This window comes from Lolium perenne, chromosome 4, assembly GCF_019359855.2.
Source record: "Lolium perenne isolate Kyuss_39 chromosome 4, Kyuss_2.0, whole genome shotgun sequence".
Lineage (NCBI taxonomy): Eukaryota > Viridiplantae > Streptophyta > Magnoliopsida > Poales > Poaceae > Lolium > Lolium perenne.
This window is the reverse complement of record NC_067247.2, coordinates 300,127,184-300,145,414: the sequence shown is the minus strand read 5'-3', so window position 1 is coordinate 300,145,414 and position 18,231 is coordinate 300,127,184. Positions and strand designations below refer to the sequence as shown.

At 58.5% G+C, this 18,231-nt stretch overlaps 1 protein-coding gene across 1 annotated transcript; it reads left to right on the top strand.

Moving 5' to 3' along the window:
- Window positions 1–304: 304 nt before the first annotated feature.
- On the top strand, window positions 305–18,231 carry LOC127295914 (uncharacterized). The gene is made up of 4 exons (XM_051325920.2): window positions 305–2,805; window positions 3,252–3,448; window positions 3,548–3,665; window positions 18,064–18,231. The coding sequence occupies exons 1-4, from the start codon at window positions 364–366 to the stop codon at window positions 18,079–18,081; spliced, it is 2,775 nt and encodes a 924-aa protein (XP_051181880.1). The 5' UTR covers window positions 305–363; the 3' UTR covers window positions 18,082–18,231.

The window sequence follows — 18,231 nt, the reverse complement described above, 5'->3', positions numbered from 1 at the left end:
ACTGATATTTTTCTAATTTGAAGTGGGATACAATTGAGATTTCCGAGTTACAGCTAGGTTGTAACTAACTGAGAAAATAAATACACACCATTAAATTTGCTTCAAGATTCGTACTAACCTATATGTGCGCATAGTTACGACTAGGTTGTAACTGAGATTTGGATAAAACCAGGAACTGAGATTTAGTTAAGTCTGCCAAAAAAAAAACGTCATTCCTAGCAAGATATCACACTTTTCCAACATCATCGGTGATGAGAGAACACATGGTGTAGAAAATAATAAGTGAAGGAAAATGTACTATGGCAAATTGTAAAATGCCCCTGGGAAACGTCGTATTCCGAACCGCCATTTCCGGCGTGAGTGATGACGGCGGCGGCGGCGGCGGCGATGGGAGAGGGTGTGGCTCCGTCGCAATCTCCCTACGTCTCCGAGCCCCTACCCGCTGCCCCATCCCTCCAAACCCAAACCCAATCCCCCGCTCCCGGAACCCCAATCCTGGAAGAGGCGTCGGCGGATGCGGCTATGAAGAAGAGGAAGATGCAGAAGGTGGCGGCGCTAGCTCTTGCCCAAAGCCCTACCTTCGAGGAGGAGGAAGAGCAGGGTGAGGAGGCCGTGCTGGCGGCGGCTACGGCGAGGAAGAAGCACAAGGAGCACAGCTCATCTCCTTCTCTGTCCGCTGCTGCGGCTGCGGAAACCCCACCAATGGAGCAGAAGACGAAGCGGGGTAAGGAGGAGGAGCCATCCGGCCACTCGCCATTGCCACTTGGCCCCGGGCAGGCTCAATCACAAGGAACAAAGGCTCCTCATGCCTCCAAGCCTTTACCGGCTGCCACATTCCTTGAAGCCCTGGCTCAATCCCCCGCTCCAGGAACCCCAATGTTGGAAGAGGCGGCCGCGTCGGTGATGGGGAAGAGGAACATTTGTAAGGAGCACAAGGTGCCGGAGCTCTCTCTTGCCCAAATTACTACCTTGGAGGAGCCGAGGGATGGCACCACGGCGGCGAAGATGAAAGAGTCCAAGCACATAAAGCACACACTGTCATCTCCTTCTACATCCATTGCTGCCGAAACCACAATTTGGGAGGTGACCAAGAATCAGAAGCACAGTAAGGACCAGGAGCAATCCAGCTACTCGTTATTGCCACTTGACCCCGGGCAGACTCAACCACAAGGATCAAATGCTCCCCATGCCCCCAAGCCTCTATCCGCTGCCCCATTCCGTGAATCCCCAGCTCAATCCCCCACTCCGGGAACCCCAATGTTGAAAGAGGCGGCTGCAGCGATGATGACGAAGAGGAAGATTTGTAAAGAGCAGAAGGTGCCGGACCTGTATCTTGCCCAAAATACTAGCTTGGAGGAGCAGAGGGAGGATGCCATGGAGGCGAAGATGAAAAAGGAGTCCAAGAACATGGAGCACACGCTGTCATCTTGTTCTACATCCGTTGCTGCCGAAAACACAATTTGGAAGCAGGAGTTGAAGGTGACCAAGAAACAGAAGCAGAGGAAGCAGCAGGAGCCATCTAGCAAGTCACCATTGCAACTTGATCCTGGCCATACTCACTGTGTCCGATCACAAGGAGGCAAAGCTCCACCGGAACAAGAGCGAGAGGCTGGTGTGCGAATCCGTAGTAGTATTAAAATAAACAATGGAAAAAGGCCCCGTGTCCTCAGCAAGCGTGAGCTCATCAAGGAGGCAAGCAAGAAGAAACCGGTGCTGCCTGAAGGCTTTGTGCCATTCACCGATTTTGCTAGCAGTTGCACCGAGCAGAACCCTGATCATTCATCGGCTTACAGTGCATTCTTTGACCAGTTCCGCTATAACCCTGTCCGTGAAGATCACAAACCCCCACTTCTTAGAACCCCTGATCGTGTAGCCAGGCTGCCATCTCGGGGTCACTCATCATTGGAGTCGTCTCCACTTACTGCAAATGAGACCTCCTGGGCTGCCAAGTTCAACACCTCTGTAGCATCCAAGAGAAAGCATCTAGATTCGGGCTCAGACTCACAAGAGAAACTAAATGTAGTAGTAAAGGAGAACCCTCAGAAGAAGAAGAGGGAGAAGAAGCCAAGGGAACCATCAGGCAATTCGCTTCCATTTGACCCCAGCCAGACTTGCTGCATTCAACTACACAAAGTTCCACCAGAACAGTACCAAGGAGCTGATGCCCCAAAGGTTGACAATATTAAAAATGGTAAAAGCAAGAAGGGCCATGTCTGCGCTCCCAGCAAACGCAAGCTTTTCAAGGAGATGAGCAAGGAGCAGGTGCTACCTGAAGGCCTTTTGGCACCTAGTGACTTCGTTTCCAATTGTACTGAGCAGAACCCAATTTATACATCGCGTTCTGCCGCATCCCTTTATCAGTTCTGCTACGGACCTGCCTGTCAAGATCGCAATCCCCAACCTCCTGGAACCACTGATCGTATATCCATGCTGCCACCTCGGGGCTACCCATCATTTGAGTTGTGTGAGCTCTTTGCGAATGGAACCTCCAAGGCTAATAATTCTCTAGTTCGAAAGTTAAAGAAGAAAGATTCAGGTTCAGGCTCCTCCTATGGCTCACAGGAGAAACTCTATGCAAAAGAAAAGAAAAACCCTGAGAAGAAGATGGGGACCACGAAGCAAAGAGAACCACCACCGTTGCTTACCCCTGCTGAGAAGTGCTCAGACAAATATAGGCGTGTTTCCCTGGACCAGCTGGTACCACCGCCGCGCTCTCCGCACAATCTTTTGCAGGAGGAGTACGCTTCTGATCCATGGAAGGTTATTGTCATCTGCATGCTCCTCAACTTAACACATGGTAAACAGGTAAGCTCCAAGATTGTTCGCTTAATTGTTTTCCCCAATGAACTTTTGGAAACAAAACAATTTAACTGAATTTCTGCCAGCTAATCTGATATATCCATGCTTATTTCATACGTAAAAAGATGGTTAACCATGTAATTCTTTCTTGATTAATAAGTCAAGAAGATAACTGAACTTGAATTGTAAATGCTTCCATAGTTTCTATGTACAAAGGGGAGCTGCTGTTTCGTTTTGATGGTTCTTTGAAGAACTATTTTGCTGCACAGGCAAGCTTATTAGTTGCATGTCTTATGTTCTCATTTTCTTATTATGTGTGTGTCTTGTGTTACTTGAGTGTTCACTGAATTTAGACTGGTGTTCCATTTGTTATAGAAGATAGTTCCCTAACGCATCAATACAATTTTCCAGTTTAAGTTCAAGAATTCACTCCTCGCTGTTAACTAATGTAGGTCAAGAATATTATTGAGGGGTTCTTCGAATGCTATCCTGATGCTCAGTCTGCAGTTAACGCTGATCCTGAGAAGATGGTAGGGTATCTTGCATATCTAGGGTTGCAGCGTGTTAAAACAACTAGAATCCAGAAATTCTCCAAGGAGTATGTTGAAAAAGAATGGACCTATATTACTGAGCTCTGTGGTGTTGGCAAGTGAGTTCTGCCTCTTAATTCTTCTATTGGATGGAGTATTTGTATAATGGTGTTTCTTATTCAGCCTGATTAGTAACAAGAAAGTTATTCTTACCACAGGTATGCTGCTGATGCTTATGCAATATTTTGTGCGGGTAGGGCAACGGAGGTGGTGCCTAAAGATCACAAGTTAGTTGATTACTGGAAGTACGTCTGCTTTGAGCTGTCCATGATGCAGGTATTGTCGGGGGGAAGACCCCGGGTAGGGCAATGGACGCGGAGCAACCGGCTGGCCACTGGCCGGCTCGCGGCAAAGGCCGGCTGAGGTGCAGCCGGCTGGCGCCGTGGCCGGCTGGTCCGGAAGCCGGCTGGCTCTAGGTCCTAGTCGGCCTGGCTACGGCCACCAATGCTGTAGCTGGGCCGGCTTCTACAAGCCATATCCGACTGGGGCTTGAACCTCAGACCGACTCGAGGCTGGCGAGTCTTGCACTGGAAGGAACCGGGTTGGTGATCCGGGTTCCTAAAGTCCACGGTGACTCCATCTTCCGTAAAACGCGGGGCACTGTGGAGAAATAGTGCCACGCGATGGACAGGCCGTCAGGGCTTACGACGATCCGTACAGGCTACAGCGGCTGACGGCGACAGGGACACCTCCTCCATACCGCTGACCGTGGCAGCCGGATGGGACAGGCCACGATGCCCCAACCACTCTTGACGTCACCGCCTCGGGAAGGAGCGGAAGCCGAAGCCGGCCCCGGCCGGCCAAGAACTATAGGGTCTTATATGTAAAGTGCCGGTGCCTATATAAGCCGCACTACCCCTCTCTCGTGCGAGAGGATCGATCATTTATTGCTTTCACCTACCTACGTAGCTGCCCCGTGAGAGAGACCATCGTCTCCCTTAGCCTCTCGGGCCAGCCGGACACGAGCTCAAGGAGCAACCTTGTACTGTGTGACCATCATATACACTCACGAGCAGAGTAGAGGTTTTACCTCCATCGGAGGGCCTCGAACCTGGGTACGTCGCCGTGTCGCTCGTGCCCATACCCGCTTCCGGATACCGCCGTGAGATCTCTCAGGAACCACTTCGATTAGCCACCCTATGGCATATGCCGTGACGATACCACGACATTTGGCGCCCACCGTGGGGCCTTCAGCATCCTCGGCCGGTGTCTTCATCCGGACGGGCCTCACCATCACCACCGGCGAGCGAGTCGCTTCAGGCTTGATCCGAGATTCGGCTCCCTCAATCGCGTCGCCGACAACGTCGGCTGCTTCGCCGACCGGCCTTTCCCGGCAGCGGCAGCGTCATCTCCTTCGGCGGCTTCGACGTCTACGTCGCCACCGTCGCACCGCCGCGCTACCCGCGGCAGTGCCGCGCTGCGCTAGCCCTCCTCCGCGAGCCGGCAGCGCTCCCGCCAGCCCCGCCGTCGTGCAAGTCATGATGGCTGGCGAGAGCTCCCGAGAAGAACCCGCGCACCCGCGGCCCCGGCTTGGAGCGCAACATCGACCCCAACGCCTCCGGCTCGGGCCCGAAAGCGCCACCACCACCATCCCGGCCGGATGCAGTCCGGCAAAGTTGAGCACCCCGCTCACGCCCGGCGGAGATCCCACCGCCGTCGAGGCGGACTTGGAGGCGCACCGCCGGCTCCTCCTCAAGCAAACCGAAGAACTGGCTGCGCTAAGCGCAGGATGGAGATCACCCGGCGCGAGTACAACCGCGCCCACGGCCTCACTCCGTGCGGCGACGAGCCAAGCCGAGCCGGCCATGTCCGCCGCAGGGCCGCGACCTTGGCGCTGAGATCGCCGCGACGGCGCTCCTTCGCCGGCTCCGTCCGTGGAGCTCCCCGTCTACAACACCCCCGACAAGAACGTGCGCGCGGCGTGCCGCCGCAGAAGAGCTGAACCGCCTCGAAGGCGAAGAGTTACGCCGCCGGACCGAGGCGGGTGGACCCGAGCTGCTCAACGCAGCCAACAGCAGATCGCCGACCCCGGGTATGTCAATGCCCCCGAGCTTCTCACGCTCGTGGAGCTGCAGCAACGACGGGGAAGGCGCCGGGGACACCGCCGAGTCCGCCTCCCCAGACCAAGCCGGCGCCATGACTCCCGGGCCACGCACGGCTCGGGCCGGCCAAGCCACCCGAGCGCGGCAGCCGCAGCCGGCCCCCCTCTAAGCCGGAACCAGAACAAGACTCGGGCCCCGCCGTCATCGCCGGCCGGCTCCGAAGCAAGCGGCGCGCGCCAACCGGCACACTCCGGCCGGGCCCGCGCATCGAGCCCGCCGACGCCGAGACCGCCTTGACCGGTTGGTCGAATCCCGCATCGCGGAAGAAGAAGCTCCACCGGCCCAAAGTGCTTCGGGCCCCGCATCGCCAACGAGCCCACGCTCGAAGGCTTCACGCTCCCTCGCGACACCCCAAGTACGACGGCACCGCCAAGCCGGAGGATCGGGCTGCAGGACTACTCCACCGCAGCCGGCATCGCCAAAGGCAACAAGCGCTCGGGCCGTGCGCTACTCCCCCCGATGCTGGTCGGCTCCGCCGCGCACTTGGCTCAACAACCTGCCAGCCGGCGGCAGATAAACGGCTGGCTCGACTTTGAAGCGGCCTTCATCGGCAACTTCACCGGCACCTATCGCCGGCCGGTCGCCCCCAGCAGCTTGAGATGTGCAAGCGTGGCCCCGACGAGACGGATCGCGCGTACCCTAACGCGTTGGTGCGAGATGCGCAACTCTGCGAGGGCGTGCACGAGATCCAGCCATCGCCTTCTTCATGGGAGGCTGTCGGCCCAACACCATGCTTTGTGGCACAAGTTGCGCCGCAGCGACCCCAAGTCGATGGTCGCCTTGATGGCCATCGCCGACAAGTACGCGCTGGCCGAGGAAGCCGGCAAGGCGCCGGCCGACATTCCGCCGGCCCCCACACGAAGAGACAACCACAAGCCGGCCGAGGCCGCCTCGCACGGCGGCCGGCGGGACAACTACCGCGGCAAGCGTCACGGCGACCAGCCGGACCGCCGTGCACGGCTCCACCCACGTAGCCGCCGTGGCGTACAACGCGGCAGGCGGCAGCCGCCGAAGCAAACAGACCGGCAAAGGAAGCCGAAGTACACCTTCGAGCAGATGCTCGACTCGCCGTGCAAGTACCACAGCGGCAAGAACCCCTCCAACCACCTCACCCGCGATTGCCACTTCATGAAGCGGGCGACAAGCGGTGAACCTCTACCGCCTCCACCCCCGCTCCACCACCCGGCGGGCCGGTGGCGGGCCAAGCCGGCGCAGAGAACGCCAACCTCGAGCACCACGAGGCTAACCAAGTGCATCATGGCGGCCGGTATCCGGCCGAGGACGCCACCTACATCATCTTCACCTCCGAGCCCGAGGACAGACGAGCCAAGAGCGCCGTTCCCTCGAGGTCAACGCGGTCATACCGCCGGTCCCCAAGACCTAAACCGTCGGAGCAGGCCATCACTTTTGATCGCCGCGACACACCGGCTGTCCCGCCGAAGCCGGGCAGCTACGCCATGGTCCTCGACCCCACCATCGGCACAACCCGGCGCAGCGTGCGTTTTCGCGCGTCCTTATCGACGGCGGCAGCGATCAACATCCTCTACCGCGACACCGCCCGCAAGCCGGCATCCAGGAGGCCGAGTTGCGCCCACCCCCACCGTCTTCCATGGCATCGTGCCAGGCCATTGCCGCCACCGATCGGCCGGATCACGCCGGAGGTGATGTTCGGGAAGCCGGACCACTTCCGCACCGAGAGAATCGAGTTCGAGGTGGTGGACCTCGTGAGTCCCTACCACGCGCTCCTGGGCAGGCCGGCCCGACCAAGTTCATGGCGGTGCCCCACTATGGGTACCCGAAGATGAAGCTGCCGCCCCAAGGGGGTCATCACCGTAGCCGGCGACTATCGCCGCTCCATGGACTGCGCCATGCGTAGCTCCAAAATGGCCCAAACGCTGGTCATCGCCACCGAGAAGCAGCTCATCCACGACGCCGTTGCCCTCGCCAAAGCCGCGCAGACAGACATGCCGGCTGCGGCAACCCGGCCGGGACGACTCACTTCCGGCCGCCGACCACACCAAGAAGATCCTCCTGGACCCGGCGCAGCCGGACAAGTTCGTCACCATCGGTGCCGGCTTGAACAAGAAATAGGAAAGCGAGCTCACCAGCTTCCTCCGTGAGAATCGGGACATCTTCGCATGGACTCCAAGAGACATGCCGGGTGTGCCGAGGAGTTGGCCGAGCACCACCTCCACGTCCGGCCTGAAGCCAAGCCGGTGAAGCGACCTCTCGGGCGCTTCGCCGAAGAACGAAGGAAGGCCATCGGTGAAGAAATCGCCCCGGCTCCTAGCTGCCGGCTTCATCATGGAAGTGCTGCACCCGGGGTTGGCGAACCCGGTCCTGGTGTTGAAGAAGAACGGCTCTGGCGCATGTGTATCGACTACACCAGCCTGAACAAGGCATGCCCGAAGGACCCCTTCCCTGCCGCGCATAGATCAAGTCATAGACTCGATCGCCGCCGTGAACCGTTGTCTTTCCTAGATGCCTATTCGTGCTACCACCAGATTCCTTTGAATCCGGTGATCAAATAAAGACTTCGTTCATTACCCCGTACGGGGCTTATCGCTACACGACTATGCCATTCGGCTTGAAAAATGCAGCGCCACCTACCAAAGGTGCATGCAAAAGTGTTTGCAGGATCAAATCGGCGTAAATGTTCACGCATATGTGGATGATGTCGTTGTAAAAACCAAGGAGATGCCTACCCTCCTTGACGACCCGAGAGAAACCTTCACCAATCCGAGAAGATTCCGGATGAAGCTCAACCCGGCCAAGTGCACATTCGGTGTGCCGTCTCGGCCAGCTCCTTGGCTACCTCGTCTCTCGGCGAGGGATCGAAGCCAACCCGGACAAGATCGGTGCCCTGGAGAAGATGGAACTGCCGCAGTGCCTCAAGGACGTCCGTAAGTTTGTCGGCTGCACGGCCTCCTTGAGCCGCTTCACGCCCGGCTGGGGAGAAGGCACCGCCTCGTATCAACTAATGAAGAAGGCGGACAAGTTCGTCCGGTCACCGCAGCGGATGAAGCCTTCCGTGACTTGAAGCGCGTGCTCTCAACCGCGCCAATCCTTGCGACGCCGGCTTCCATGGAGCCGATGTTGTTGTACATCGCAGCCACCAACCGAGTGGTTAGCGTTGTCCTGGTGGTGGAGCGCAAAGAAGCCGAAACAGAGAGAAGCCGGTCCAGCGCCCGGTCTATTACCTCGGCGAAGTGCTCTCCCGGTCGAAGCAAAACTACCCCCACTACCGAGAAGGTCACCTACGGCGTCTACATGGCGGCCAAGAAGCTCAAGCATTACTTTCAAGAACATCCCATCGTGGTGGTCGCCACAAGACACCTACGGCGGAAATCATCGGCAGCAAGGATGCCAATGGCCGGGTTGCCAAGTGGGCCCTGGAGCTAGCCGCCCACACCATCCTCTACGAGCCACGCACAGCCATCAAGTCGCAGATCCTCGCCGACTTCTTCGTCGACCGGGCCGAGATGCGCACCGCCGCCCGTGCCGGATTCCACACATTGGAAGATGCACTTCGACGGCTCGAAGATGCGCAACGGCTTAGGAGCCGGCATCGTCATCACCTCCCCCAAGGGAGACCGGCTGGACTACGTCCCGCAGATCCACTTCGCCGCATCCAACAATGTGGCGGAGTATGAAGCGCTCATTCATGGGCTGAAGCTGGCCAAGGAGATTGGCGTGCGCCGCATACTTTGCTTCGGCGACTCCGACTTGGTCATACAAAGAAGCATCCGGCGATCGGGACGCGAAGGACGCCAACATGGCCTCGCACCGCTTCCACGTCCGGCAGCTATCCCGCTTCGACGACGGCTGCGAATTCCACCATGTGCCACGGGCAAACACCGCGGCGGCTGATGCCTTGTCCAAGATTGGCTCAACCCGGCAAGCCATTCCGCCGGGCATCGCCTTGGCGGTCCTCAAGAAGCCGTCCATCATACCGTCACCGGACTCGGATTCAATATTCGTGCCGGCTGACCCGGCTGCTCACCGAACCGGGGCTTCACCGCCCAAGTCGGGGCTAACAAGCCAAACCCGCCGGCTAGCATGCCGAACCCGGGGACTTCTCGGTCCAACCCGGGGGCTTCATCGCCAAACTCGGGGCTAACAAGCCGAACCCGCCGGCTAGCAAGCCGGACCCGGCGACCATGCGGTCGAATCCGGAAGCTCCCACGCAGAGGCCCCGTTGGTCGGCGTATTCGAGATAAAATGCGTACCTTCATGGGCACAAGAGTTCCTCTCCTACCTCACCGACGGTGTCTTTGCCCGACGATAGAGTCCGGCCAGCAGATTGAGAGAAGGGCCAAGGCCTATACCATCATCAACCACCAACTGTACAAACGCAGCGTAAGTGGGGTGTTCCGGCGGTGCGTCGAGCCGGCTGAAGGGATTGAACTCCTACGGGAAATCCATCAAGGAGAGTGCGGACATCACGCCTCATCTAGAGCCATAGTGGCCAAAGCCTTCCGCACGGCTTTTATCGCCGATCGCGCTCGTAGACGCAGAAGATTTGGTGAAGAAGTGCAACGGCTGTCACGCTTCGCAAAGCAAAGACACCAGCCGGCTTCCGCCTTGAAAACCATCCCCATCACATGGCCATTTGCCGTATGGGGCTTGGATATGGTGGGCCCATTCGAGAACAGCGAGGCGGCATGACACACCTCTTGGTGATGATTGACAAATTCACCAAGTGGATCGAAGCCGAGCCAATCAAGAAACCGGACGGGTCCACAGCCGTCACATTCCTCAAGGAGATCATTGTGAGATTCGGCTACCCCCACACCATCATCACCGACAACGGCACCAACTTCTCCCAAGGCATCTTCTCTCGCTATTGCGGGAAATGGGGATCCGGATGGCCCTATCTTCTCGTGGCACACCCGTAGTCCAACGGACAAGTGGAAAAGGCTAACGGCTTAGTCCTAGCCGCATCCGGCCCCGGCCGGTGGAGCCGCTCGAGCGAGCACCGGCTGCTGGATTGAGGAGCTGCCCAATGTGCCGTGGAGCCTGCGCACAACGACAAACCGCTCGCCGGCTTCACACCATTTTTCCTCGTATACGGGGCCGAAGCCGTCTTGCCGATCGATATCGAGCATGACGCGCCAAGGATCAAGCTCTACACGTAAGCCGAAGCCAAAGAAGCTCGCGAAGATGGAGTCGACACTGTCGAAGAGGCCCGCCGCCGGCTGAGTCTAGATCTACCATCTACCGACAAAGCCTCCGACGCTATCACAGCCGGAAGGTCCAGCCCTTAGCATTCCGAGAAGGAGACCTAGTGCTCCGGCTGATCCAGAGGACAGCCGGACAAAGATAAACTGTCATCCCCATGGGAGGGTCCCTTCATCGTGAGCAAGGCGGTAGGCAATGATTCCTACTATCTCATAGATGCCCAAGAGGCTAAGAAAAACAAGCCGGACAAGGCTGACGAGGAGACTAAACGTCCCTGGAATGTCGGTTACTCCGCCCATTTTACACATGAGAGCAGAATGTATGTATCCCTTGTATCCCTTTTGCAAGTTATGAAAAAGCTTGCGCCAAGAGCGCCGTTTCCGACAAGTTTTTCGCGTACTTTACCTTGTTTCGCCAATTGGCTTGAACCCTCTCACGCGGCCGGCTCGCAACGTGATCCGGTTTCCGACACCGGCTTCCGATCCGACAGACCGCAACCCGGCTGTCCGCGGGGAGTAAGGCCTAGGGAGCCGGCACGCGAAAAACGACTAAGGGAAAGAGTAAAAGCGAGTTGACTTGCAACTTTTCATAAAGTGCCGGATTGCCGAATTCAGCTCGTTCGATCGAAATACCGTCGGCCTCACCCGGCGGCCCGCTCTTGATCCGGCGACGGATCGCAAGTCGGACGTACGACCGGCAAGGGCACGCCCAAAGAGTGGGGCGGATGGGAAAAAGCGAACGAGTCGAAAGAAAGCAAATCGGCACACAAATGATTAACAAACACACTAAAGTGTGACTTAATAAAAGGCGATAATATTGTCTTACATCCGCACCGGCATCCCGGGGATTTAATAAATTGTCTTGCAAAAGAACAACCGAAAAGCAGAAATCTAAGCCGGAGGGGCATCGGTGGAGCCGGCGGCGGGTCGTCCTCGTGCACGTTCTTCCGCCTCCTCCTCATCCATGTATTCTTCATCATTGGATGGAGGAGGGTTCGGATCCGCGACGAAGAGGGTCTTGTCGACGAACTCGGCGATGGTGCCGGCTCGAGCGAGGCGGGCGGCCTTGAGATCGGCCGGGAGCTTGGTCTCCACGCCGGCTCGCCGGGACTCCAGCCCTGCCCAGTCCACCTCGTTGTACCAGAGAGGACGAAGGACGAGCGCCATGTCGGCACCGGCGCGCGTGGCCGACTCCTTCCGCCGAGGAAGCGGTCCGGCGCCCGCTCCATCGCGGAGATGAGGCCGGAGATGTCTTGCGGCACCGCCTCCCTGTGCCATAGCATGGGCACCGGCTCTTCAGCCGCTTTCCGCAACTCCCACCCGAGCCGGGTGACGGGCTCGATGCGGGCGGCCATGGACGCCGGGTGGTCCTCCATGGAGAAGTACTCCGAGCTGCCCTCGCCGCCTCCCCGCCTCCCGGAGTCACGTGCGGCGCCGACGGCTGCCAAAGCCGCCTCCTGCGTCTCGGGGAAGGCCGGCGAAGAAGAAGAAGCATGTCGAAGCCATCAAAGCCGAAATAAGTGAAAAATGCAAATTTTCGGTCCTAAAGTAAGCTCGGCGGCAGCCGGCAAGAACCGATCGCTTCACCCGAAGATGGAGATTCCGAAGCTCTAAAGTAAGCCCGGCGGCAGCCGGCAAGAACCGATCGCCTCAGCCCGAAAATGGAGATTTCGAAGTAAAAAGAAAAAGCACAGCGGCAGCAAGAACCGATCGCCTCACCCGAAGATGGAGATATCGAAAAATCAGAAGTTTCGCCGGCTACCAACGAAAGTCGGCAATCGACAGAAAGCCGGCACGGGTAGGAACATAAAGATGCACTCACCCGCCAAGCCGCGATCAAGCGCGCTAAAGTCATCGATCCGGCGTTTGGCGGTAGCCGTCGCCTCTGTGGACTTGGCGGTGACCTCCTCCCGCAAAGACAAGCCGCTGCTTCTCCACCTCCGACAGCCGCCGGCTCGTATCATCCACCTTCTCCTTCTCCGCCGTCCCGAGGGAGTTGAGCTCGGTGATGTGGTTCTTCTCCGGCAGGCGCAGCGTGTCGGCTCTGCTCGGCCGGCTTGAGCTTGGCTGCGGCGGATCGGCCCGCCTCCTCGCTCTCGGCGCATCACGCGAGCGGCTCGAGATCCGACTCCACCGCGGGACCTTGGCGGCCTCAATCACGAGGCGGCCGGAAAGAAATGTCAGCCAACCAAGATTAAGAAAGAAACAAGACATCAAGTCGAAAGAAGCATAGAGCTTACCCTTGACAGCCTCCGGCTCGCGAGCCAAGCCGGCTCGCTCGATCTTAGCCTTGTGGTAGCTGGTCACCACTCGGTTGTACAAGAAGGTGCGCCGCTCCTCAACCGTCCGAAAGAATCGCTGCTTAGACAAGACCTGGACCGGCTTCAGCAGCCGGCCCACGTCTCGGAGGGCTACGAGAACAAGAAAATTGCAAAAGAAAAGAAAACACACCTTCTCGAGCATCCTCCGTCGCCGCCACTGGGCAAGGGTCTCGGCGGCCTTGGTCTTGAGGCTGGCCCGATAGCCGGAGAAAAGCATCTTCATGGGCGCCGTGCCGGCTGCCCCTCCCGCCGAGTACCTCGCAGAGTTCGCCTCGATGCCATGCCCTCTCCATGGTTCCCGCCGAGCCAAAGCCGGAGTCGGAGGCGGATGGCACGGCCACCAGCCGGGCACCCTTGGCCACATGAAGGCCCTCGAGACGGGCCCGCCGCGCCCTCCGTCCTCACCGGCGCGTGCGAGTCGGCGCCTCCGTGCGCGCCGGCTCGTCCCTCGCCGGCTCTGCCTGGTTGGCTCGTCCCTCGTCGGCCGAGGCGGCGGCGGCGTCGCTCCGGGCGCAGCGGATGGCCCAGCCGGCCCAATGTCTCCGGCGCACAGGCGCCCTCCGGACTCTCGTCCAACTCCACCACGGTGGGCTCGTGCCGGCTCCGGCCGCAGCGGCGCGGCCTGCCGGCGCCGCCCTAGGAGCAGCCCCGCCGGCTCCGGCCCGGCTGAAGCGGCATGCCCCGCCCGGCCCCGGCCGAGAAGAGGCGTCCGGCGCGGGAACATGTCGTCCGGCGTCGGCTGCCGCGTTGGCTCGACCCGCGTGCCGCGATGCGCGCGCGGAGGCCGCCGGCACGGCAAAGGAAGAAGCCCTCGCCGCAGCGGCGGCGGCGTAGGTGCGCGCGAGGAAGGTTGCGGCGTCGCTCCCTCCTCGGCGCGGAAGCGGCGACACCACGCGTGGAGCTTGCCGGGAGCCGCCGCCCGAGCAAACTTGATAGGGGCCCTAGCCGGATAAACAGAAAGATAATAAGCATAAAAGTAAGGAAAGAAAAGGAATCAAACAAGAAAAAGAGAAAGAGAACTCACCCGGCTTGCTCCGGGACCTTCTTCGGGCTGCCGCCGTCGCTGCTTCTTCGCCTTCGCCTCCAAGGCGGCGGTGGAGCCGGCTCGTTTCGTGCCCTTGGGCGCCGAAGTCGCCGTGGTGCTTGGCGGCCTCGAGCGCAGAGGCACGGCGGGGATTGGCCCCGTGCCGGACGTCGCCGGCTCCTCCTCCTCCTCCCGGTGCTCGAGTGAAGGGGCGGATTGTGCTCCCCCGGCCGCCTAGATCGGGCGCCTGCGGCAGATCGTCGTCGCCGGCATGGTCGCCGGCTTGGTCACCGGATCGACGAGATCCGGCGTCCACCTCTTCGTCGCCGGGTTGCCGTCCTCGGCGTTCGGCGCTCAAAAACCTAGAAAGACAGAAAAGCATGAGCATATGACAAGCCTAAGTCGGCAGAAGAAAAAGAAGTCGGCCTCGCAGCCGCAAGCCGGAAAATGGCAAAGACTCGAAGCTTACCCGCGCCGGTGGATGGTTCCTGCCGCAGGCGCCAGCCGTAGCTCCATCCTCCGCCAAGTTCGCCTTGGTGATGTGGTTCACCCGGCTGGCCACCCGGCCTTGGTGAGCGGCGCCTTGGACGTCCGGTTCGGATCGAACCGGCCGGACATGTGCCCGATCTTGTGGGTGCGCATCTGGAGCGGCAGCACCGGCGCTCGGCGATGGTGCGAGAAGATCTTCGGCAAGGAGCCCGCTGCGGTGGCTGTCGCCAGGAGATCCCGCAGCAGGTTCACCTCGGCGTTACGGTCCGTCGAGCGGGCGTTGTGGCTCCAGCTGATCCGGCCGGCGGAGGAGCCGGATTGAACTCCGCAGGTTGATCCGGTCGACGAGCTCCCCTCGTTGCGCACGTAGAAGAATGACATTTGCCGATTCTTCACCGAGTCGACGGTGGGGATCTTGGGGAAAGGCGTACCAGGCCGGGTGTAGATCGAGGCGGCGCCGCAGGGCCTCGCAGCGACCGTCGTTGGTCCTGCGCCTTCAAGAAGAAGAGCCGGCTCCGTGAAGTCGATGTCGGGCCACAAGCCGGCGTAAGCCTCCATGAACGCTACGAAGCAGCTCGGGAGGACGCACGCGTTGGCCGGCAGGTGGTGCGGGCGAAGGCCGAAGTGGTCGAGGAATTGCCGAAAGAACGGCGAAGCCGGCAGACCCAGCCCGCGGTCGAGGTGCGCGCCAAAGACGACGCGCTCGCCGTTCCTCGGCTCGGGCTCCGTCTCCTCGCCGGGCACCCGCGTGATGACCGACCGCGGGACTCGCCGGAGGCGTACTGTGCGCTCGATGTCGTCCTCCCGCATGTAGGAGCCCTCCACGATCCATCGGGGACGCCATTGACGAGGTCGAGGAAGAAGATGACCAGGAGAGGCTGAACGGCGAGGAAGAACCTTGCGACCGCGGCGGCGGCGGCGGCGGCCGAGGACGCTCCGTCGAGACGCGCGGCCCCGTGGCGCCGGATTGGCGGGGTGGCGGCGGCGGATCGGTGGAGATTCGCCCGCCGGAGTTCGCCGACGGAAGATGTTCGCCGGAGCAGCAGCGAGCTCGAGCGCGCAGAGGATAGCGATGGGGGCAAGAGCGCGAGGAAGAAGAAATGGCAAGTGGCCGCCTCGGGCGCCCCCACGCGGCATTTATAGCCACCCGACGCGGGCGGTTGGCCTCCAAGTGGCGGTCGTGGGCCGTAACTCCTCCCACGTCGCCGGATTTATCGCGCCGTAATCGCGCCGTAACTCCTCCCACGTCCACGACGGTTACCGAAACGGCCACACCACGTCGCCCACTACCGCACCGGATCCGGGGAACCTTGATGTGACCAGACGAACCGACCACCGGGCCAGGCGTCGGACCCGTCAAGTCGGGCGCGGGACCCGAGGCGGCGGAGACTCCGGCGCGCCGCAAGCGGAGCCGGACCAAAAGTTCCACTCAAGCCAAAATTCATCGGCAAGGCGGAGGCGCCATCGGATCTTGCGAGAAAGCAAAAACTGCACAAGTGTAAAGCGGCCGGCTAGAAGCAGCCGGCAGGAACGAGCCGGATGAGGGCGCAGCGGCTGAATGGAAATTCTCGCCGGCCCCTCCAAGTGCCGTCTAATATACTCGAGAAGCCGGAAAACCTGCCTAGGTCCTTCGGGCGCAGGACCTTGCCGACTTCGGGGGCTAATGTCGGGGAAGACCCCGGGTAGGGCAATGGACGCGGAGCAACCGGCTTGCCACCGGCCGGCTCGCGGCAAAGGCCGGCCGAGGTGCAGCGGGCCGGCGCCGTGGCCGGCTGGTCCGGAAGCCGGCTGGCTCTAGGTCCTAGTCGGCTCGGCTACGGCCACCAATGCTGTAGCTGGGCCGGCTTCTACAAGCCATATCCGACTGGGGCTTGAACCTCAGACCGACTCGAGGCTGGCGAGTCTTGCACTGGAAGGAACCGGGTTGGTGATCCGGGTTCCTAAAGTCCACGGTGACTCCATCTTCCGTAAAACGCGGGGCACTGTGGAGAAATAGTGCCACGCGATGGACAGGCCGTCAGGGCTTACGACGATCCGTACAGGCTACAGCGGCTGACGGCGACAGGGACACCTCCTCCATACCGCTGACCGTGGCAGCCGGATGGGACAGGCCACGATGCCCCAACCACTCTTGACGTCACCGCCTCGGGAAGGAGCGGAAGCCGAAGCCGGCCCAGCCGGCCAGTAAACTATAGGGTCTTATATGTAAAGTGCCGGTGCCTATATAAGCCGCACTACCCCCTCTCGTGCAGAGGATCGATCATTTATTGCTTTCACCTACCTACAGAGCTGCCCTGTGAGAGAGACCATCGTCTCCCTTAGCCTCTCAGGGCCAGCCGGACACAGCTCAAGGAGCAACCTTGTACTGTGTGACCATCATATACACTCACAGCAGGAGTAGAGGTTTTACCTCCATCGGAGGGCCTCGAACCTGGGTACGTCGCCGTGTCGCTCGTGCCCATACCCGCTTCCGGATACCGCCGTGAGATCTCTCAGGAACCACTTCGATTAGCCACCCTATGGCATATGCCGTGACGATACCACGACAGGTATTATTTTGAATACATGAGGTTTAGTGAATTGCTGTGAGCTTTGCATTTTACAGTTTCGTAGCTCCTTGTGAGATGCTAATTATGACCGGAACAAAATGCTCATGAGCTTCTCTGAACTTTTCTGCATACACACTATAACTGCATGTTTCACCTTGCTCTTCACGACGAAACAACTCTTCATTAACATCCCCTGAAACACACCCAAGACCTGTCGTGCTGTTTTTCATGATTTGCAACAATTACTATGTAATTGCTGTCAAAACTACCTACTTGTTCTCCAGAAATATCTTACAACCACAAGGCTGTGTCAAACAAGTAACTCCATCTATGCGAACTATGAGGACATCTCGCTAGTGGTATTATGATCTATAATGGGGAGTGAGAGTGTAGTTTTGATGGCAGTAGGTTAAGATCGGAAGTTCCAGATCCAACCTTGCATAACAGCATGCATGGAATACACGATTGGGCTTTACTGATCTTAATGGCATAATCTTCACAAGCTTCGAAGATGCATTCCTTATTAAAGATAACTTTTGTGTTTTGCATGGTTCATTTCGCTCTGAATTCTTACAGTTTTCAATGTTGAAGTACTGAAGCAGTTCCGTTAAAATAAAGTAAAACCCCCCAAATGTGTTATAGTAGTATTCTTTATTCCTGGATAGTCATTGCAAGCACAATATTGTTATTCTTTATTCCTGGATAATCATTGAAGTACAATTTTGTTATTCTTTATTCCTGGATAATCATTGTAAGTAGAATTTGTCTCTATATTAGCGCTAGAAGCAGGTTACTCTCTGATCTTCTGTGACATGTTAATTTGAGCTTAATATGTCAAGCAATGTTATGAACCAAACGATTTAAATGTGTCGATTCCATTGAGCTTTATCTCGTGAGAGTCCATCTGCAACGTGCATGCAGTTACACTGCGAAATTGGAGATATAATTGTTTTCTCCTTGAGACAAACAAAGTCACGTTGTGATCTTCAAACCTGTCTATGTATTGCAGGAATCGCAAAACGTGTAGAAAGCTGCAGTGACCGAGCAGGAATTGGCTGTGATCTGCTAAAATGGGAAGTTGGGCTGTAGGATTATTAGTTAGCGCTGCTGCTATCTATGAGGGCAAACCTTTTGTGTGTGATCACTGAAAGCTTAGGCTGTGAATCATCTTATTTTT

Coding starts and splice junctions, on each gene's coding strand:
- LOC127295914 (XM_051325920.2), top strand. CDS start 364: ATGACGGCGGCGGCGGCGGCGGCGATGGGAGAGGGTGTGGCTCCGTCG. Junction 2,806..3,251: donor ACTTAACACATGGTAAACAG/GTAAGCTCCAAG, acceptor TAACTAATGTAG/GTCAAGAATATTATTGAGGG. Junction 3,449..3,547: donor GAGCTCTGTGGTGTTGGCAA/GTGAGTTCTGCC, acceptor TTCTTACCACAG/GTATGCTGCTGATGCTTATG.